At 50.0% G+C, this 22,257-nt stretch overlaps 1 protein-coding gene across 1 annotated transcript in view; it reads right to left on the bottom strand.

The window, feature by feature from the left end:
• fryl (furry homolog, like) overlaps nt 1–22,257 on the bottom strand; it is a 60,130-nt gene that overhangs the window by 19,809 nt on the left and 18,064 nt on the right. Inside the window, exons 21-50 of the mRNA XM_080529219.1 lie at nt 22,005–22,012; nt 21,248–21,473; nt 20,707–20,831; nt 18,735–18,792; nt 18,385–18,476; nt 17,628–17,800; nt 16,914–17,074; nt 16,542–16,652; nt 16,029–16,183; nt 15,734–15,833; nt 15,069–15,237; nt 14,327–14,604; nt 13,395–13,535; nt 12,840–13,008; nt 12,041–12,125; nt 11,732–11,844; nt 11,318–11,468; nt 10,805–10,908; nt 9,833–10,015; nt 8,882–9,104; nt 8,244–8,365; nt 7,649–7,836; nt 7,163–7,257; nt 6,160–6,845; nt 5,491–5,759; nt 3,372–3,512; nt 2,985–3,185; nt 1,005–1,166; nt 814–888; nt 312–488 (exon numbers count right to left, since the gene is read on the bottom strand). Of these exons, the coding sequence (XP_080385345.1) occupies nt 312–488; nt 814–888; nt 1,005–1,166; nt 2,985–3,185; nt 3,372–3,512; nt 5,491–5,759; nt 6,160–6,845; nt 7,163–7,257; nt 7,649–7,836; nt 8,244–8,365; nt 8,882–9,104; nt 9,833–10,015; nt 10,805–10,908; nt 11,318–11,468; nt 11,732–11,844; nt 12,041–12,125; nt 12,840–13,008; nt 13,395–13,535; nt 14,327–14,604; nt 15,069–15,237; nt 15,734–15,833; nt 16,029–16,183; nt 16,542–16,652; nt 16,914–17,074; nt 17,628–17,800; nt 18,385–18,476; nt 18,735–18,792; nt 20,707–20,831; nt 21,248–21,473; nt 22,005–22,012 (4,941 nt within the window). The remainder of the gene's footprint in view (nt 1–311; nt 489–813; nt 889–1,004; nt 1,167–2,984; nt 3,186–3,371; nt 3,513–5,490; nt 5,760–6,159; nt 6,846–7,162; nt 7,258–7,648; nt 7,837–8,243; nt 8,366–8,881; nt 9,105–9,832; nt 10,016–10,804; nt 10,909–11,317; nt 11,469–11,731; nt 11,845–12,040; nt 12,126–12,839; nt 13,009–13,394; nt 13,536–14,326; nt 14,605–15,068; nt 15,238–15,733; nt 15,834–16,028; nt 16,184–16,541; nt 16,653–16,913; nt 17,075–17,627; nt 17,801–18,384; nt 18,477–18,734; nt 18,793–20,706; nt 20,832–21,247; nt 21,474–22,004; nt 22,013–22,257) is intronic.

A 22,257-nucleotide genomic window follows, 5' to 3' on the forward strand; every position in this document is an offset into this window, starting at 1 on the left:
TGAGGTGTGTGTGTGTCTCTGACATGACAGAGTGAGGTGTGCGTGTGTCTTACGTAGGAGAGTGAGGTGTGTGTGTCTGACGTTACAGAGTGAGGTGTGTGTGTGTGTCTGACGTTACAGAGTGAGGTGTGTGTGTGTGTGTGTGTGACGTTACAGAGTGAGGAGTGAGGTGTGTGTGTGTGTGTGCCTGAAGTAGGAGAGTGAGGTGTGTGTGTGTCTGACGTTAAAGAGTGAGGTGTGTGTGTGTGTGTGTGTGTGTGTGCCTGAAGTAGGAGAGTGAAGGTGATGGTCTCCTCTGTCCCGCCCCTCACCTCGGCATCCTCCAGCTCCACGTCCAGGAAGTCAAAGTCCTTGAAGACGCCAAACTGCTGCTCGCTGCCGGCGTCCTCCCCCAAGCCCTCCTCCTCCCTCACCACCTCCTCCACCGTAGGTATCAGACTGGTCTGCTGGTCCCCCGAGTCCAGGTCCTCGTTGGACGAGAACACCACCTGCGCACGCACACACACGAGCTAGCTATGTTAGCCTAGTATGGACACCTGCTGTAGGCTAGCTAAATCATTTAATCACTTAATCATTTAATCATTTAATCATTTAATCCATTGTCAACATTCTTTTTTTTTAACAGGAAGTACACGTGTGATGCCAGTAGAACAGCGGGGATCTCTCTATGGGGACAAGAAACTATTGATGGTTTAGATGTGCTTCTTCAGACTGGTTTGGTCCAGTCTGGACCAGTAACATGAGACAGCCATGTGGTGATTGGAACATGTTGGAGAGCAGGAGAGTGTGTGTGTGTGGGGGGGGGGGTCTTACAGAAGGGTTTTTGGGTATTCCAGACTCAGGTCCACACAGCGAGAGAACGTTCATCAGCTTCTCCCTCGTTCTCCTCTGAAATGACACCAGATAAAGAAGACAACATTATTAGTCAACAGGCAGTGGACATCACATCACATAATCCCAAATTAGGCCAACTACAGAACCAAACTGAGCTGAGCTGCGCCTACCTGAGACAGCTGCGGTCTCTTCCAGCTGACGGGCACCAGGCCGTTGGAGTTGGAACCCGAGGAGGTGGAGGACGTGCTCCTGGTCACGGCGATCACCTGCGGCTTCCCGTTCCGCCCCGCCGCCGTGCGCTGGTCCCCGTACTTGTGCCCTATGATGGGCGTCTGTGGGGGGGGGGGGCAAGGCCAACGTCTCAGATAGTTCATACACGTCTGACACACAACTGATGCTTAAACAAGGAACAAGGTATATCTGCAATACTGTATCAACCCTGTGGACAGCTGTGGAAAACCTATACTTATTTGTTTAAACAATAATAATAATAATGAGAGAAACAAGGGAAGAAAAGTGGACCAAGAGAGAAAGGCAGAATGAGAGAAGGAAGATAGTTATAATATATATATCAGTGTTTCCTCTATATGCATTTATTCGTGGCGGGCCGCCACCAAAGAATTTCCTCCGCCACCATTCAGACAGTCCACTTTGATTCAGGCTGCGCAGAAAAGGCAGCGAGTTATTACGACCGGAGAACAGAAAAAAAGCAGATTGAAGCTAGATTTAGGCCGCTTCCAGACCAACATTTCGTTACGATTTAGGGGTAGTTATTTACAATATGTTACAATGTTGCAATTAACCTCGTCGTTTGTGTTCGCACTGCAATCGAGACTGAATCTCTCAACAGGCGCGCGGGGCGAGGCGACGCGCTTTCAAAACTGGCTGCGTTCGTAAATTCACTCAGGAAATCCGATCAGCACTCGTGGAATGATTGATTGATTGATTGATTGAAAAACTTTATTAGAAGATTTGCAGAAGTAGGTACATGAAAGTACATATTACATACAAGGTCAACTAACAGGATAAAAACCCAAGAAAGCCACTGGCTTATTTCAATTGGGGTCCTTGATTCTCAATTCATCGTTACATGTAAGACAGACAAAAAAAACTAGTACTATCTACAAGGTAATACAGACAAATAACTAGTACTATCTACAAGATAAACATACATCCAACATGGGAAGAACAATACAACAAAACATAAGGTATGTACAGCGGGTAGGACAGGTGGGGACATACACCACAGGTGGGGGCCTCTCGTCCAATCAAATGACTCGGTTTCTCTATGACGTCGGGCCCAGTGTGCGCTCCAGCGCTCTCAGAGTTTAAAATTGGAGTTAGAAGCAGAGTTGTTGCCTTGTTGAAAACATATTCAGACTCCCCAGCTGTTCTACACGAGTTTATGACATGCAGCTGTATCATGCGGTGGTAGTACTAAACCCTCGTTGTGTATTGTTTGTTTTGCCGTGGAAATGAAACATTTATGAGTCTTACAACAACTCATGTGCGTGTAAAAAGCCGGTAAACGGATTTCTCTTTTAGTCCGTCGCCGGTGCCTTTAATCCCTTATCCTAATCGAAAATGCAACATCATCAGCGACGACTGTGGGTTATTGCATTTACTGCTGTTCTCTGGTTCATGTTCTTATACCAGTGCTCAGTATAGAGTATTTTAGATGAACATTCGTAATGTCTGTCTCTGATGTTCATGGTCAATTAAATCAGCCTATTTTGTGAAACAAATATAATGTTCCCGCTGTTAACCGAGCATTCTCGCACCTAACGTGCAAGCACCTAGCTTCGAACTATTCATAGCAATATGCGCGGGGCAACAATAATCTATTGCCTCTAAAATCACCACGATTGGTGTCGCGTGCACGCGTTTTATGCGCGTGAAAGATGACCGCCCCGCCACTAATGGGAAAAATCCTGGAGGAAACACTGTATATATAAAAGAAAAGGATGAGTCAAAAAAGGAGAGATGAATGAGAGAACAATGTGAGAGAAGAGCAGGACAGGGCTGCACCGTGTGTCCTAAATAACCATACAACCATTTATTGTATGTTTATGTTTTTATGCATCTTATGTATCTCCTGCCTACATAATTGCCCGTTTGTGGGATCAACAACAACAACAACCCGTTCTGACCTCTGAGATGTCGAAGTGGAAGTCCAGAGTCTTCCCAGGCAGCTCCTTGGAGGAGTTGTTGAAGATGCGTGTGAAGGCGATCTCCGGGGAGCCCGAGGACTCTGCGCTGTACGACCGCTGGACCTCGTCCGGGACCACCAGGCTGGCCGAGCGAGACACCACCAGCTTCAGAATGTTCTGGGCCTCCTTCCAGTACGGACTCTGAGGGAACACACACACACACACACACACACACACACACACACACACAAATGGTAAATGGACTGACTTATATAGAGCCTTTATCCAAAGCGCTTTACAACGGCCTCTCATTCACCCATTCACACACACATTCACACACCAATGGTGGCATTAGGGGGGGTGGGGGTGGCTATAACAGTTGCTCACCTGCACATATTTGCCGATGATCTTCATGATCTCCAGGTTGAACTGTTTGACGGGCGCCGTTGACAGGTCAATGTGACTCAGCAGACTGTGGATGATCTGCAGCAGGGACTGCTGCATGCTGGGAAGGCCCTTCTCCAGCAGCTGAGGGGGTCAAAGCGGAGGGGGGGAGGGGTTAGTGTTAGAAAGGTTCCAATATTCTAAGTTCATGATTATTATATTTGGTTATCATTTCCACCGTAAGAGCTAAGCTGTGCGTAATATCACCTGCCACCTTAAGTGCGCAGTGCATTCTGGGCCGCATTGATTCAGAACGAAGAATAAGTTGAAAGTTACCACAAGTTCATTTAGCATCGTTGTGCAGCATTACAGTGTCAATGTGCGTCACTGAATTACTGTAAGTACAATGTTTCACCCAGTATTTAGGTTGTACATTTGCTGTGTTGATTTGGATACTGCCGTTTTCTGCACTCTATATTAGCATTAGCAATTAGTTTGGCCATGTGCTTTCTATGGGCGCCGCTATTGCGTGCTCTTCAATGAAGCTCGTTTGGCGCAGTTCACGCTGCAGAGATTGATATTCGAGTACTGTCTTAAGTTGGTGTTATAATTCAGAATGTACGGCAAAGTGTACTGTTAAGTAGCCTAATGTGTATGGTTAAGTTACATGTACTTTTGTATTGTAGAATGCATTTTGATATTGTAGATCAGTACTGTATTATTAGTAACAACATGTGTACTGTAATACCTCTTTCTGTTTATTGCAGAACCACACATACACCCATTGTAGTGTTTGCAATCATCCTACCCATGCCTGAACTGTACCCTGTCTGAACCCACTAAAGAAACCTGAACACAAAGTCAATCTCCTGTCATGTGTGTCCTGATCGATGGCCCGGGGGCGAATGGAGCATACTCTCACTGAACTATTCACCTTATACAGTCCTTTCCCATAACCTCACTAACAGTTAGAGAGTAGAGACAGCCTCTCACAGCCAATCACCAGTCAGCCGTTTAAAAAAGATTATCTCAGCTGATCAATATTCAACTGACCAAATTCAAAACATGCTCATTTGAGGTATACTAACTAACTAACTAACTAACTAACTAACTGGTGACTAGTCTATCAAGCATACATACACTGGAAGAGCCTTTATGTACAACATGTAGTTGTACATAACTACGGTAGTACTGTCATTTGAGTATATGCAATGCGTCTAATGACCTCGTAAGGGAGCCTCCTCTCGTACTTAAGACAACAACAATATTCCTCCACAACGTAACCAAGTTCTAAGACAATATGATCCTCTTCACGACTCCTACAGAGGCCTATCATATCACTGCCAGAGGCCTATCATGTGACTGCTACAGACAGAGGCCTATTATATAACTGCTATAGAGGCCTATCATATCACTGCCAGAGGCCTATCATGTGACGGCTACAGAGGCCTAACATATGACAGCTACAGAGGCCTATTATATAACTGCTATAGAGGCCTATCATATGACTGTTACAGAGGCCTATCATATCACTGCCAGAGGCCTATCATGTGACGACTACAGAGGCCTTTCATATGACAGCTACAGAGGCCTATTATATGACTGCTAGAGGCCTATCATGTGACTGCTACAGAGGCCTATTACATTAACTGCTATAGAGGCCTATCATATGACTGCTAGAAACCTATCATGTGACTGCTACAGAGGCCTATCATATGACTGCTAGAGGCCTATCATGTGACTGCTACAGAGGCCTATCATATCACTGCCAGAGGCTTATCATGTGACGGCTACAGAGGCCTATTATATGACTGCTAGAGGCCTATCATATGACTGCTAGAGGCCTATCATATGACTGCTAGAGGCCTATCATGTGACTGCTACAGAGGCCTATTATATGACTCCTTCAGTCCTATCATGTGACTCCTTCAGTCCTATCATGTGACTGTTACAGAGGCCTATCATGTGACTGTTACAGAGGCCTATCATGTGACTGTTACAGAGGCTTATCACGTGACTCCTTCAGCCCTATCATGTGACTGTTAGAGAGGCCATATATCACGTGACTTATGTCACACGACAGCTGTGACAGAGGGCCCTCCTCCATCGCGGTCGGTCTCACCTCGGCCAGGTAGGTGACCAGGTTGAAGGTGATCTCGGCGAAGGCGTCGTGGACGTAGCGGCACACCACGTTGATCCAGTTGGTGCTGTCCCGGGAGTAGCTGTGCGTGCTGTACAGGCTCATCATGTGGGCCAGGTTGGAGAGGGTGGCCGACTTCTCGTCGGCGCACACCTTGGCTATCTTGTCGGCCGTCTCCTTGCAGAAGGGCGTGGGGCTGTCAAAGTGCTGCACCAGGTGGGGCAGGAGGCACAGGATGTTGAGGGGGAAACCTGGAGGGAGGGAGGGAGGGGGAGAGAGAGAGGGAGGGAGGGGGAGAGAGAGAGGGAGGGAGGGGGAGAGAGAGAGGGAGGGAGGGGGGGAGAGAGAGAGGGAGGGAGGGGGGGGAGAGAGAGGGAGGGAGGGGGGGGGAGAGAGAGGGAGGGAGGGGGGGAGAGAGAGAGGGAGGGAGGGGGAGAGAGAGAGAGAGAGAGGGAGGGGAAGAGAGAGAGAGAGAGAGGGAGAGGCGTTTAAGGACAAAGTGTGAGGATCGAGGGTCTCAGTACTACAGCCTGTTGTCCCTCCACCCAAAAAAATAATAAATAAATAATTATTGACTAATTATTCCAAGTGAAGTAGTGTGTGTCCGTCCCGTGTCCCCGTCCCCCTCTCCCCCCTCCCCCCTCCTCTCACCTGCCACCTGAGAGGGGTCCACCAGCGTGTGGCGGGACACGCTGATGAGCTTGCTGAGCAGGTGGATGGTGAGCTCCTGGGTGGAGGCCGAGGTGAAGCCCTTGAGGAAGAGCTGCAGCAGGCCGGGGAAGCTGTACCACTTCAGCTGGGCCTGCACCCGCTCCAGGCGCTCGCGGCTGTCCGGCCGCTCCAGGGGCAGCTGGCCCAGCAGCTTGTTCAGCAGCCGCAGCGCCAGCAGGTACTCGAACTCGTAGTCCGACTCCAGCAGGGACGCCGCGATCCAGAACACCGTGGCCATCAGGTTGGACGGGTCCGCGGGCGGGGTGGTGCCGGCCACCGGCATCGTCGCTGTGTCCCCTCCCGGACCCCCTCCCCCTCCCGGACCCCCTCCTCCTCCTCCTCCGCCGCCGCCCTCCCGCAGCGACGACAAGCTCCGCGTGCGCGCCAGGTTGCCGTGGCTACCGCCCAGGCGGTCGGCCACGTCCAGGGTGTTGCTGCGGCGGCGGTCGGCCTTGCGCTCGCCCATCAGGCTGGCGCGGAGGGAGTTGGAGCGGGCGTGGCTGCCGCCGTGGCCGTAGTGGTGGGCGTGGTGGAAGAGGCCGGCGCCCACGCCCATGTTCAGCATGCCCGTGCTCTTCCGGTTGGCGGCGAACTTGGCGCCCAGCAGGTGCTCGTGGGCGGAGGCCCTGGGAGAGTAAAAGAGAGAGAGAGGGAGGGAGGGAGAGAGTGGGAGAGAAAGAGAGAGAAAGAGAGAGAGAGAGAGAGAGAGAGAGGATCGCGTAAGTGTTTCTGTTAGTGGAGGGCGTTTGGAAAGTGTGTGCATGTGTGTGTGTGAGAGAGGGAGAGACAGGAAAAGAGCAAGACAGAGCAAGAGAGACAGAGAGTGAGGGAGAGAGAGAGAGAGACAGAGAGAGAGAGAGAGACAGAGAGAGGGACACAGAGAGGTGTGGGGGTGTATAGAGATTTTTTTTTTAAATGAAATGTCTCAGTGCTTCTTGCTTACTGTGCCAGGGCAGTGAGGAGGTCATAGTTCTTGACTGTGTCTGCGAGCGTGTCGATCCCTGACTCCAGAGTCAACAGCAGCTCGATCACAAAGCCCTGTGGAGGGGGAGAGAGAGAGAGAGGTGTGTGTGTGAGAGAGAGAGAGAGAGAGAGAGAGAGAGAGAGAGAGAGAGAGAGAGGTGTATGAAAGAGAGAGAGGTGTATATGAGGTATATGAGAGAGAGAGAAAGAGGCGTATATGAGAGAGAGGTGTATGAGAGAGAGAGAGAGGGAGAGAGACAGAGAGGTGTATGAGAGAGAGAGAGAGAGAGAGAGAGGTGTATGAGAGAGAGAGAAAGGTCAGAGGTCAAGTACTCAGAGTGACTGACACCTGTGAGCCAACACAGCTGCCGGGCATCTCTTTGGGGGCACACGTGTGTTCATATAGCATGCAAACCAAACCCAGCACGATGGGGTGTGGGAGGGAGGGGGGGCCACGATGACTCACCTGCGCCTCCTCCCCGGGGTCGCCCACGGTCTCTACCAGGCGGGAGAGGACGTCGGACAGCGTGGCGGCCGTCAGGGGCTGTCTGAGAGCCCTGAAGATCTGGAAGGAGCGGCCGGCGTAGTGGCGGGAGGAGCAGGACAGGGCCGTCTGCAGGGCCACCTCGCTCAGCAGGGGCTCCAGCTGGAAACCTGCACACACACACACACACACACACACACACACACACACACACACACACACACACACAGCATGAAGATACAGAGCTGTTACACAAACAGAAGGGTTACACTGTTTGTTTGTTTGTTTGTTTATTAGGATCCCCGTTAGCTAATGCTGTGACATTAGCTCGTCTTCCTGGGGTCCGAAAACATGCATGAGCTCACACACACACACACACACACACACACACACACACACACACTCACACACACTCTCACACACTCTCACACACACACACTCTCACACACACTCACACACAGCATGAAGACACAGAGCTATTACACAAACAGAAGGGTTACACTGTAAACATGCATGAGTTCACACACACACACACACACACACACACACACACACACACACACACACACACACTCACCTGAAGGGGACTGTTTGAAGACGGTCACCACGTGTCGTAGGAACACACTCAGCTGCTCAGCACTCTTGATGTTTGGGTTCTTGGGGGACACGTCCTCATGGTTCCACAGTGGACCGCGCTTCCTGCACACCGACCAATGAGAAGAGACACAATCAGGACCAGGACGATTTGAGTCTGAACTCTCACGACACACAAACAACAGCACATCAAAATATGGTTGTCTTCACCCAATGACACCCAAAAATATATATATATATATATTTGTACGTGCACACACACACACACACACACACACACACACACACACACCTCAAACACATGCAATTCAACAATACCCCCCTCCTTTCAGACATGGCTGCAAGTATGAGACCAAACACAATGAGTTGGATGAAGATGTTAGTTATCATGGTCATCATCACACAAAACAAACAAACAATATCATCAGTAACACACACACACATATACACACACACAGGGAAACAGCGGTCATCACTTGCAGCTGCACAAAGCAAAACATGTATTTACATTAACATTGTCGCCATTAAAGCATTGTTACCCAGACTCTGGGGGCGTGCTATCTAGCTAGCAGGCTAATGGCTGTATAGAGTACGGCTGTGCCAGGCTAGCTCTGCGCTCACCTGGAGGTCACAAACTCAATGAGGGCCTTGACCTTCTCGTCCTGCTCGGCCGTGAGGTCCACCTCCTGCAGCAGGGTGGGAGTGAGGTGGGGGGGCAGCGTGGGGGCGGAGGCGGGGGCGGCCCCCCCGGTGCCCAGGCTGATGCTGGACGACGTGGAGCTGGAGCTGAGGCCCGAGTCGGTCATGGGTGAGGGCTGGAAGTCTGACACAAAGTCACACACTCCTGTGAGACAGACACACACACACACACACACACGTTAGCATTTACATTTACATTTTTGGCATTTAGCAGACTCCTTATTCCAAAGCGACTCACAGTCAAGCAAGTGAATCATCGGTTCACCAGTTGCAGCAGGAAGAGTAATCTAGCTCAGGCCCGGGGCCATTGGCAGTCCCCGTTAACGCACACGCACACACGGTAGGAATGTATTTCTAGCTCGAAAGGTGCTGTAGATGGAAGAGATGATCTATGAGGGGTGTGTGTGTGTGTGTGTGTGTGTGTGTGTGCGCCCAGATTCATACCGACCGACATAAGATTGGAGAGAGCAAATAAAATCCCAGCTCGTTGCTGCCCCCTAGTGATTGACCGATATTCTTTAACAACACAGACAAAGCTCTCTTATCTGGGCTCTGGTCTGTTCTCTGCAGACAGGACTGTGACTCATCTGCCTGCCTTCTCCGTCTACGCAACGTTCTACGCAACCGCTGGTTATATGACGGTGATTACAGTTGAATTTAAACCCTGGAAATAAGTACCGGTACCATCATCAGCCATTTCACACTCCAAAGTTTCTACCTTACAACACTGTGTATATGTAGAAGATCAGTGATGTTGTCACCACCAGTGGCTGGCCACACGGTCATGTCCCCCCCGCCCCCCTCCTTCTGAGACTTTGAAGCCGGCGGTGTGTGTGTGTGTGTGTGTGTGTGTGTGTGTGTGTGTGGACGGACCTGTGAGGTTGAACTCCTGGGGCGGCGGCTTCACCGTCAGCACCTTGGGGTCGTTGTACTCCCGGTTGCGCAGCAGCACCGAGGCCAGGGATTGGATGCTGCTGTTGGTTCCCTGGACGACCAGCAGGTGCAGCAGCAGGCGTTTGCAGTGTTCGTAGACCTCGGGGTGCTGGTGGTCGAACCCTGGGAGGGAGGGAGCGGACACAAGCACAGGCGGACGCACAGATGAGACACGAACGAGTGACGTGTGACTTTGTGTCATCTCGACACCTCTGTCTGACAAGAAGGCTCACTGTGGAGATATGCATTTACATTTTAGGGCATCTAGCAGCCGCCTTGTTCCAAAGCGACTTACAATTGATACATTTGACTAAGTAAGTGAATCATCAATTCACTGGTCGTAGCAGGACTAGTAATCTAGCTCAGGCCAGGGGCCATTGGCAGTCGTTGTAATAGAAGAAGAAGACATTTTTTTTTTTTTTTTTTTAAATAGACACTGGAGAACCAGTACAACGGGGGAAGTAGAAACCTTAGGAGACACAGTATAGGAGGAAGCAGGTGTCTCAGGAGACACAGTATAGGAGGAAGCAGGTGTCTCAGGAGACACAGTGCTAGGGGGTAGTAGATGCCCTATGACATTGTGTTTCATGATCCTCAGTGATTTTGTATGTTGTGTATCATAGGTTTTCCTCCACCCTGTCAAGTGACTTTAAATGAACATGAATCATATTGTATTTTAAATGAATACATTTCATTCATTCTTCCTACACGGCACACCTGGAGGTTCATTCATTCTTCCTACACGGCACACCTGAGGTGAATGTTCCTACACGGCACACCTGGAGGTGGATGTTGAAGGTCTCTCTGACATGGCTGGGGACTGTTGCTGAGAAACGCTGTGTCCAAAAGCACAGTGTATGATATCGAAGCCTAACCTGACCCTGCTGAACACACAGGTGAGAGGCGAGTTACCTATGAAGATGGCGTGGAGCAGGAGGTGCAGGTAGGCGCCCCAGTCCACCTTGACCCCGTGGTCCACGATGAGGTCAGTCAGCAGGATCACAGCGATGTTACACCTGGGGAGAGGGACACAGGAAAAGGGTCAGCCAGGACAGGATAGGTCAGACAGAGAGAGAGAGAGAGAGAAAGAGAGAGAGAGAGAAAGGTCAGAGGTGAAGTGGCAATATATGGTGAAGTGGCAATAACAAATATTATTTGTTAGTGATGATAATAGTCACTTTTCTCCCATTCAGTGTTTGAGGTGTACCAACATTCAAATACGCCTGTCGTATTTTTCTCAGATTTCAATGTATGACACATCATTTGAAAGCTTACAATCTGTAGTTTAAGCACATGTAAACAGAAAAATGACTTTGCACATTTCACCAGCAGCTGTCACATATGACTATGCAGCGAAGCACAAAGAGTATGGCTGTGGGCTGGACCACCAGTGTGGTGAGACCGTAGAGGCCTGTGGGAGTTTACCTGTGGAGGGGGACCGCGGGGGTGTTGGTCTCAGGCAGGTAGTCCACCAGCGGGGACCAGCAGCCCCCTGTGGGAGGGAAGGGGAGGGGCTCGGGGCGGTTGTGGTCCATGACCTTCAGCCGCCAGTTGGCGTACAGCGGCATGGAGTCACCTGCAGATAACAGGGGGGCGTCAGACTGGGGAGCAACGCAGACGTGTGTGTGTGTGTTTATATGATAGTGAATGTGTGTGTGTGTGTGTGGGAGTGTTTCTATATGAGAGTGAATGTGTGTGTGTGTGTGTGTGTGTGTGTGTGTGTGTGTGTGTGTGTGTGTGTGTGTGTGTGTGTGTGTGTGTGGGAGTGTGTCTATATGACAGTGAACGTGTGTGTGTGTATGTGTCTGTCTGTGTGTGTGTGTGTGTGTGTGTGCGTACTCTTCTCCTCCTCGTAGGAGCCTCCTGAGCTGCTGCTGTAGCGTGACTCCAGGCGGTGGTGCTGGCGGTTCAGGTTGCTGTTCAGCCCAGAGTAGATGTCCAGGTGGGTGTAGCTGCAGGGAGAGGACACACACGTTGGTACTGAGCACTGTGGGACAAGGTGGGATGTGTGTATGTGTGCAGGGTTGCCAGATGGAATTGACCATTTCCAGCCTAACCACTGTCTAAAAACCGCTAAATCCACCAAAAACCAGCCCATCTGGCAACGCTGTGTGTGTGCGTGTGTGTGTGGTGTGTGCACGTCCTTACCTGTCCTCCATGTTGGGGTCTTTCATCTTGCTGTCGTGGTGTCCCTCTGTGACAGGCACCATGGTGTTGCTGCTGGAGGTGGTCCCTGTGACAGGACACACACATTAAACCATACATACAATCAGAGGTTCCATAAAGCATCGGAATGGAACTGAGAAATGCTGAAGCTGATGAAAAGCCAGTGAGCAGGAATGGTTTATTATCTCTTGCTATGCAATAGCCACTTAAAATAAAGGCGTTTAAATGTTCCCCCAAGAGAGGGCTGTCTTGGATTATTTTTGAGTGGGATGAATTTATTTTATTTTTTATTATTTATTTAACAGGTGCAACCTCACTTGGTTGCTGAATTGAACAACGGATTTGAATCACTCAGAGTCTAGGTGCTTTGTAGGGAGAGTGAGGCTCTCAAATCAGAGGACAGGGACAGAATGGAACAGGGGAATGAAGAATGGCACCTTATGATACTGTATTACAATGAGGTCGGCCTCCGATTTCTACCTCCACCGCTCTCATATACTCACAGACTCCACTTATCCAAAGTGTCTTACATCACAGTGAGTGCATGCGCTTTTCAGAACAGTTGGAACCCCACGACTTAAGCATTGTTAGCGCCGCGCTCCACCCACACTGAGCTACAGAAGACCTCTCTCTCTCTCTCTCTCCCCACATACCAAGTATTATTGTTCTCACTTGGAAGGATAGGGGTAGGACATGATTAGCTTAGGCTTCATGCTACTCCCTTTCGAACAGTGATACTTAAAAAATAATAATCATGTTCAAAATAAAGATTAATTCATACCTGAGGTGACGGAGGGGATCTTGTAGCTGGAGGTGATGCGGTAGTAGGGGGGGTTGTCCATGTGCGTGACGGCCGAGCTCACGGGGTCCGTCAGCTCCAGCTCACACATCAACTCCTCCAGCAGCTGCATAGTCTTGTCCCTGCCCAGGTAGACCACCACCCTCTTCACCTGCAGGGGGAGACACACACACACACACTTTATTACAGATGCCGTGACCCGAGTGATAGGCAGTATGGCTGTGTAATGTGTGTGTGTGTGAGATGTGTGTGATGTGTGTGATGTGTGTGATGTGTGTAGTGAGTGTAATGTGTGTAATGTGTGTGGTGTGTGTAGTAGTGTGTGTGTGTGTATGTGTGTGTGTTTGAGTGTGTAGTGTGTAGTGTGTAGTGTGTAGTGTGTGAGTGTGAGTGTGAGTGTGAGTGTGAGTGTGAGTGTGAGTGTGAGTGTGAGTGTGAGTGTGAGTGTGAGTGTGAGTGTGAGTGTGAGTGTGAGTGTGAGTGTGAGTGTGAGTGTGTGTGTGTGTGTGTGTGTGTGTGTGAGAGAGAGAGACTCACGTAGGGCAGGAGGCTGGGTTCACTGTTGACCCCAGACATGCTGATGAGGAAGTGGAGGATGATCTTGAGGTTCTTGGGCCAACTGTCTGCCAGGGTGGTCCACACGTTCTCGATCTCCGACCAGGCAAACTCATCCCCGTACTGCAGGGAGAGGAGAGGAACACACACCGCTGGGGTCACAGTCTAGAGCTTCGTTTGAAAGGCATGTTCAGTCTCAGAGAGATTCACAGAGATCACAGGTTAGAGATGAACGCAGAAGAAAAGCAAACAGCCAAACACGAAGACGACAAAACGTTTGACATGGAGACGACATGGGCTGATCTGAAGCTCACGCTCTCTGATGCACACGGCCTGAACTCTAAACCCTCGGTTTGTGTCACGTCTGAGTGTGTGTGTGTGTGTGTGTGTGTGTGTGTTCTTGCATGTCCTGTATGTGTGTGTGTGTGTGTGTCCTGCGTGTGTGTTCTTGCATGTCCTGTATGTGTGTGTGTGTGTGTGTTCTGTGTATATATACAGTATGTGTGTGTGTCCTGTGTTCTGCTGGCGTGTTCTTGCATGTCCTGTATGTGTGTGTGTGTGTGTATGTGTGTGTGTGTGTGTGTGTGTGTGTGTGTGTGTGTGTGTCTGTGTTCTGTGTATATATACAGTATGTGTGTGTGTCCTGTGTTCTGCTGGCGTGTTCTTGCATGTCCTGTATGTGTGTGTGTGTGTATGTGTGTGTGTGTGTGTGTGTGTGTGTGTGTGTCTGTGTTCGGTGTATGTATATATGTGTGTGTGTGTGTGTGTGTGTGTGTCCTGTGTTCTGCGTTCTGCGTGTGTGTTCTTGCATGTCCTGTGTGTGTGTGTGTGTGTGTGTGTGTGTGTGTGTGTGTGTGTTCTTGCATGTCCTGTGTGTGTGTGTGTGTGTGTGGTCAGGACTGCGGAGCGCTCACCTTGGCGGTCATGAACATGAGGTTGTTGAGCACCATGGTGGTGGCGTGCGGCGAGCCCCAGCCCTCCCCCCGGAGCCAGCGGCGGCTGTTGACCATCATCATCTCCCGCTCCCGCGCCTCCTCCTCGTCCTCCCCCCCGGCCCCCCCGCTCTCGTCCTGCCTCCGCGCCGCCGGGGGCTTGAACTCCACCAGCTCCACGTTGTTCATCCAGGGCAGCAGGTAGTGCAGCATCACCTGGCGGCCACCGGGGTGCGCTGTCTGGATGCGCTGGCTCACCTCTGCACGGAAAAGAGAGACAGAGAGACTCAGAGGAATGAAGACAGGTGATGATGTCATGGCAATAAAGGAGGATGAGGGGTGTGTGTGTGTCTATGAGTACATATTATATGTATATAAAATACATATCGCCATCTTTGTATGTAGTGTAAAAAATGCCTATGTCAAAGAGATGACTTGAGCAGAGAGTGATTTTGGAATGTAACAAGCATGATGGCATAGGCAATAATGCACAGTGAATCAGCAGTGTTTGGAGAGTAGAGTTAGGCAGATATCTCAATTTGGCCAAAATATGACAATATGGCAATTATGCTATGAGGCTAACGATATATAGTACTTAGGGCGAATGTGTGTATACATGCGTCTGTCTGTCTCTGTCTGTGTGCATGTATTTGTTTGTGTGTGTGTGTGTGTGTGTGTGTGTGTGTGTGTGTGTGTGTGTGTGTGTGTTGCAAAAGCGGCGGACCTGAGAAGATGGGCAGGGTGAGTTCGGGGTAGGTCCTGGCCAGCTCCTCTGACAGCTGGTAGTAGGACACGGAGTAGAGGTGAGGCAGGGGCGAGGGCGGGGTCAGGATGCCATCTGTCCGCTGGATCTCCAGCTTGTGAGCGTAACGGAAGAGCTTGGGCTCCAAGATCTGGGGATGACACACAGACACACACACACACACACACATTTGATAAATGCTGGCTGAAACAGGTCTTTGGCATATTATTCTTCTATGTATTCGTTGTCTCAACAGCCAATAAAGCATTCGAATTGAAACAGAATTTACTAAAAGTAAAATGACACACATCTTTAAAAAAATAACATGGTCAAACCACCCCAGTGGTAACAGACAGCACCTGCATCAACATGCTGGGCAGGGGAGTGGGAACTAAGGGGACCTCACTGACTAAACTGACCTGCAAAGCCATTAAAAACGTTATAATTAGTTCAAATGTGGTCACAGTTAGGCTTAGGCGTTTGGTTATTGTTATTCTTTAGTTCTGACCTATCTGGGCTGCCAACGCTGGTTTCTCACACTCCCCCCCTCCCTCCCCCTGTGGTGGACGGTGGTTGTGTGTGTGTCTGTGTGTGTCTGTGTGTGTCTGTGTGTGTCTGTGTGTGTGTGTGTGTGTGTGTGTGTGTACCTGCAGCAGCTGCATGGCCACCTCGTAGATGTCCCTGGACGAGTCAGCCGCCTTGAACAGGATCAGGTTGAGCAGCACCACAGTGTCAAACTGGTAATCCCTGAGGAGACACAGACCTGGTCAGGATGGGGGGCAGCACCAGTGTGTATATACACAGACACAGACACCCACCCACACACACACACACCCACACACACACACACACACCCCCCCCCACACACACACACACACACACACACCCACACCCACACACACCCCCCCCCCCCCCCCCACACACACACACACACACACACACCTGTTGTGGAAGACGTTGGCGATGGCCCTGAAGCAGCCTGCGGCCACGCGTCGGGAGCCCGTGTAGCAGCGGTCCACCGCCCAGAACATCAGGTTGCTCTGGTCCGGGTTCAGCTCCAGCAGCAGCATCACCGCCTCGCAGCCCAGCTGGTGCACCTGCAGGGGGCAGCAGAGAGACACCTCAGCTCAGCACACACACACTCACACGCTGGCACATTACGTCACAGTGTCAACGTCCTCCACTGTGCATTAGTACTGTGTGATTGTAAGTGCAAGTGTGTGAGCGTGTCTGTGTGTGTGTTTGTGAGCGTGCATGTGTGTGTGTGTGTGTCTTTGAGTGTGTGCCTGTGTGAGTGTGAGTGTGTGTGTGCCTGTCTGTGTGTCTTTGTGTGAGTGTGTGAGTGTGTGAGTGTGTGAGTGTGTCTTTGAGTGTGTGCCTGTGTGAGTGTGAGTGTGTGTGTGCCTGTCTGTGTGTCTTTGTGAGTGTGTGAGTGTGTGAGTGTGTGTCTCGTACCTTCCGGTCCTGAGAGTCCAGGATGTTGTCCAGCCACTTGTAGAGGTAGCCGTCGGAGGAGAGGCCCACGTTGTCAGCCACCGGGCCGCAGCACAACACAGCAGACATGGCCTGGGAAGGGGCAAGCAGAGTAAGCAGGTGGTCAGAAATTGGATGAGTGACGAATGTAAGAGGTGATCTATGAGTCCTCAGGAGTGTGCGCCAAATACTGTTAGTATCCATCCAGTGGAGTGGATGACTCAGTGGTTGAGTCCAGAGTACAGTTACAGCTAAGTGTGTATAGTTAGTATAGTATAGTGTATAGTTATAGTTATAGTTAAGTGTGTATAGTTAGTATAGTACAGAGTACAGTTATAGTTGAGTGAGCAGCACCTTCAGGGCGCAGTACTGGTGGCGGTTGATCTGCATGTTGCGGTCGCTGTAGCGGTCCAGGGGGGTGAACATGATGCTGAAGGGCCCGGCCCAGTGGCTGAACAGCATGAAGAGGCTGTGTCTGAGGGACTGCTGGGGGAAGATGCTCCTCCGCTGGTGCACTGAGGGGGGGGCAGAGAGAGAGAGGTGTCAGACACACACCATGTAGAACCCTACATCGATCAATACACACACAGAAAGATACACATGGGACGACGTGAACACCGTGTGTGTGTCTGTGTGTGTGTGTGTGTGTATGTTTGTGTAACGGCCAGATGTGAGTGCGTCTATAACATGGGGGGATGTGTGTGTGTGTGTGTGTGTGAGAGAGAGAGTGTGTGTTCGTGTCTACATGGTGTGTGTGTGTGTGTGTGTGTGTGTGTGTATGTCTACATGGTGTGTGCGAGTGTGAGAGTGTAAGTGTGTGTCTACATGGTGTGTGTGTGTGAGTGTGTCTGTCTTCATGGTGTGTGTGTGTGTATGTCTACATGGTGTGTGTGTGTGTGAGTGTGTATGTCTACATGGTGTGTGCGAGTGTGAGAGTGTAAGTGTGTGTCTTCATGGTGTGTGTGTGTGTATGTCTACATGGTGTGTGCGAGTGTGTATGTCTACACGATGTGTGTGTGTGTGTGTGTGTGTGTGTGTGTGTGTGTGTGTGTGTGTGTGTGCTCCTACCTGGGACGTTCTGGATGATGTTGGCCACCAGGGCGGAGAAGTGACAGCGGATGTCCTTCAGGGTGTCAGAGTCCTTGTCGTTCTCCGCCTCCAGCAGCTGGCGGGTCAGGTCCACGTACTCCAGCAGGGCGCCGTTCAGAGAGTGGCTCTCCCCGTCCAGACCCCCGCTCGCCCTGCACACACACACACACACACACACACACACACACACACACACACACACACACACACACACACACACACACACACACACACAGGAACGCACACACACACACAGGCATACACACACACACACACACACACACACACACACACACACACAGGCACGCGCACACAGGCACACGCACACAGGCACACGCACACACACACACACAGGCACACACACACACAGGCACACACACACACACACAGGCACACACACACACACACACACACAGGCACAGGAACGCACACAGGCACACGCACACACACACAGGCACGCACACACAGGCACGCGCACACACACACAGGCACAGGCAAACAGGCACACACACATGCATACACACACACATACACACACACACAGGCACGCACAGGCACACAGGCACACACAGGCACACACAGGCACACACAGGCAAGCACACACATACACACACACACACACACACACACAATCAGTTAGAGCTGGGACACAGGAGTCCGACCGGCAGCTTGATGTGCAGGTCAGGATGCTAGTCTGCACCCGGACAGGACAGGACGTTCCGGCGCTGTGACTCACGTCTGACTGACGACCCCAGCATCGGCCAGCAGCTCGAAGATCCGGACCAGCTGGACCCGGAGAATGTCACGACGCCTGCGCCGCTTCATGTTCTGCACAGATAAACACATAACACCAAAGGGATGAATAAATAAATACAGAATTCAGACTGAGAGAAGACAGACATAGACAGAGAGAGAGAGGGGGGGGGTGAGAGAGAGAGCGAGAGAGAGAGACAGAGAGAGAGAGGAAGAGAAAGAGAGAGAGAGAGAGAGAGACAGACAGACAGAGACACAGAGAGAGAGAGGGAGAGAGAGGAGGTGAGACAGAGGAAGGTGAGACAGAGGGAGGTGAGGTCAGCTGGTACCCACCTCAGGTCTCCTCTCCAGAGCCTCCTTAATGATGGGGTTCAGCTCCTCTATCAGCTCTCTGTGAGACAGACACAGTGTCAAGGAGGAACACAGACAGTGTTGCCAGATGGGATTGTTATACAGCCTAATCACAGTCTAAAAATCGCCCAGTGTAAGTAGCCCAATTGGGCTGGAATAGTAGCCCAATCTGGCAACACTGAACACGGACACATTTCGAGCCAAATAAATCAAGGCCACACATACACAACCCCCCCCCCCAAAAAAAAACACACATCGATTTGCCAAAACGCAAAAAAACCTCAGTTTTCCGCAGTTTTCACTTTAAATGATGACAACAAGGAAGGCTGCACATGATAGGTCAGTCTGTGGAAAAAAAAAAGAATTTTGCAGATAGGAGGTTTTGCGTTTCGGCCATCGACATGCTGACACACCACACACACACCACACACACACCACACACACACACCACACACACCACACACACCACACACACACACCACACACCACACACACACCACACACCACACACACCACACACACACACCACATACACAGGGCTTAAAGTGGGAAAAAAATCATGTGCCTGAAACTTTTTCTTGGGGAGGGGGGTCACAGTTTGAGATATTGGGAGAGCGGGTACAGAAGACAGCTTCTTGTCTCAATGTTTAAATCCATTAATACTATTTTATAGTCAATACAAAATATATGTCTCAATGTTAAAATGCATTAATACTGTTTTATACTCAATCCAAATTAAATAATATATTTAGATGTCTTTAAAAGAACAAACTGATTAAATCACTTAAGGCCAAACTGATTGCATCACTTATTAAGCCACTATCACTATAACAATAGATCAATAGATCTACATCAAGTAGAATACTGCTGACTAGTGACCAGTCAAGACCATTGGACTCCAGGATATCTTTGAGCTCCTGCATGAGGGCTGACGAGTTGGCGATGTTTACTTTCCTGCTGGCTAGGTGTTGTGTTGTTACTTTGGCCAGATCATGGATTTTGTCCATGTTAAGATTAGTAGCTTCGTCGATATTCATTGAAAACTTTGCTTTTTTAAGCTTTTCACACAGCCGTTTTTTAAATTCCGGGGCAAGGCCATGTGTGTTTAAATAGCTGGCGTGCTGATTGGAAACGGACAGCTTTGTCAGTGCATTTTTGTCTTCTGATAGCTTCTTGCACAAATCGACGAATGGCTGAGCCATTGTGAAAGACAGATCATGTTCAGCTATAAACGCGCACACTCAGATCTTTTGCTCGCAAACACGGTCGGTCATTGAAGATGAAGTGGTACCTGTAGCCGTCACTCCCGGCAAGGTTGTTGTATGAGCATGCGCTCGAACCGAAGCTTGGTGACCGGGATCTGAGGCATGTCGAGCAATAACCTTCTTCCCACTACTATACTATATACTACTATATACTATACTGCCGTAGATGAGTTTCTTGGAGCACGGCGTACAGAAACACGCACCCGGCTCCCTCAGTTTGAGGCACCACGTCCCATAAGGCTTCCCGTCACTACTCTCCTCTATCCATGCCCAGCGCCATGTATTCCTTACTCCTCGTTCTAGTATAGCTGTGTCTTGGCCAGGTTTAAGAAACTTGGCTTCCATTTTAATAGACTCTTACTAAAGTTAGCGAGATAGCGGGCTGCTAAAAGCGAACGTCTCTACAAGCTAACATTACACTCATTCAAACTTTTTAAGGCCCGCCCCACTACTCTGCCTCCGATTGGCTAGAAGTCGTTGGTTGGCTTGAGCAATGTGATACCATTGGTAGGCGGGACTGTCTCTTTGCTGAAGATGACTTTAAATTACGATGTAAACAAATAGCATGTGATTTTTACATTTATTTTTTGCTCAAAATTACCCCATGCCAGAAATCCGGCACCATGCCGGATAACTTTAAACCCTGCATGCACCACATACACCACATACACCACATACACCACACTCACCTGAAGGCCACGGGGTTGGTCCTGCCAAGCCCCAGGACGAGGGACTCTGTGATGTCCATGCTCTCAGAGCGCATCATGGGGACCACGTGTTTGAACAGGGAGGAGGGGGACGGAGTGCCGATAATCTGCAGCATCATCAACAACAACAAACAGATCAGCTCAGAGGACTGCTGCATCTCTCTCTCTCTCTTAAACATCCTTGTATAAAACCTACCAATATCTCTGGCTTGGCATCATCTCTGACAGCTTGTAGTACTGTTGTTTCATGTGTTGGTTTGTGTTGATTTCATACCGTTGGAGCGACTTCATAGAAACGTTTAAAATTCTAATTCATTCATTCATTCATTCATTCATTCTGCAGCACCATACTTCTAGGTGAGATGAGTGGTGGGTAGAAAAGACTAAACCAATCTTGCATGAAATGGCTGTGTGTGTATGTGTGTGTGTCTGTCTATCTGTATGTGTATGTATGCATGCATGTATGTATGTGTCTCTGTGTGTATGTGTGTGTGCGTGTGGCGTATATGTCACGCCCTCTGACCTTTGAGTCGTAGCAGTAGCCGCTGTCGGGCGTGGACGCCAGCGTCTCAGGCGGGGAGCAGCGGACGGAGCCGGAGGTGGAGGAAGAGGAGGAGGAGGAGGAGGAGGAGGCGGCGGGGGAGGAGGAGGCGGAGGAGCAGCAGAGGATCAGGTAGTTCCTCCACAGGCCCACGTACGAGTCGCTGCTGCCGCTCAGGCTGTTCAGCTTCTTGGCGTTGATGGGGCTGCTGTAAGGGGCAAGCGGGCGGACACACACACACAGAGACACACACACAGAAACAGAGACACACACACACAGAGACACACAGAGAAACAAACAGAGACACAAACAGAGACACAGACACACACACACACACACACACACACACAAACAGAGACACACAAACAGAGACACACAAACAGAGACACACAAACAGAGACACACACACAAACACACACACACAGTGAGTCATATAATGTTTCATATGTCATACTCCAGTTGGCAGTTCCCTGGAACGAGCCTCTCAGAAATTAGGTGAATTAGAACTGGTTTGTTTACATTTTAAAGCCAGTAAAAGCCAGTTTGTACCAGTTTGTTCACCTGCCCGATAAGCTTTTGTGATCTCTCCTGGTGTGTAGGAATGCATGAGTATGGATTTTTTTTTAACTGACTCACTTATTTTTGGTAGCTCTATTGTTACTCCCTCAATGTCAAGGTTATCTTTTAGCAGAGCACCCGCGGCCAACGAGGCTATTAATCAAAGCAAACTCAAAATGACAGTGGAGACTAATCAAATACACAACACAAATATTGGAACAGGGAGACACTAACAAAGCCAGTGCTCATATCCTGAAATACCAGGATATAGACTGAGGATGATGTCATGTCCACACGCACACACACACACCCGCACAGAGTCTCTAGTGATGGTGTTAAAGTGTGCGGCCACCAAAGCAGAGACAGAGGTGACATCATCGTCGGGCCACTCTGGTGAACAGACTCTAAGTGGCCTTTTATTGGGCCAATATATC

Source organism: Nansenia antarctica, assembly GCF_963989245.1.
Source record: "Nansenia antarctica genome assembly, chromosome: 1".
NCBI classification, from domain to species: Eukaryota; Metazoa; Chordata; class Actinopteri; order Argentiniformes; family Microstomatidae; genus Nansenia; species Nansenia antarctica.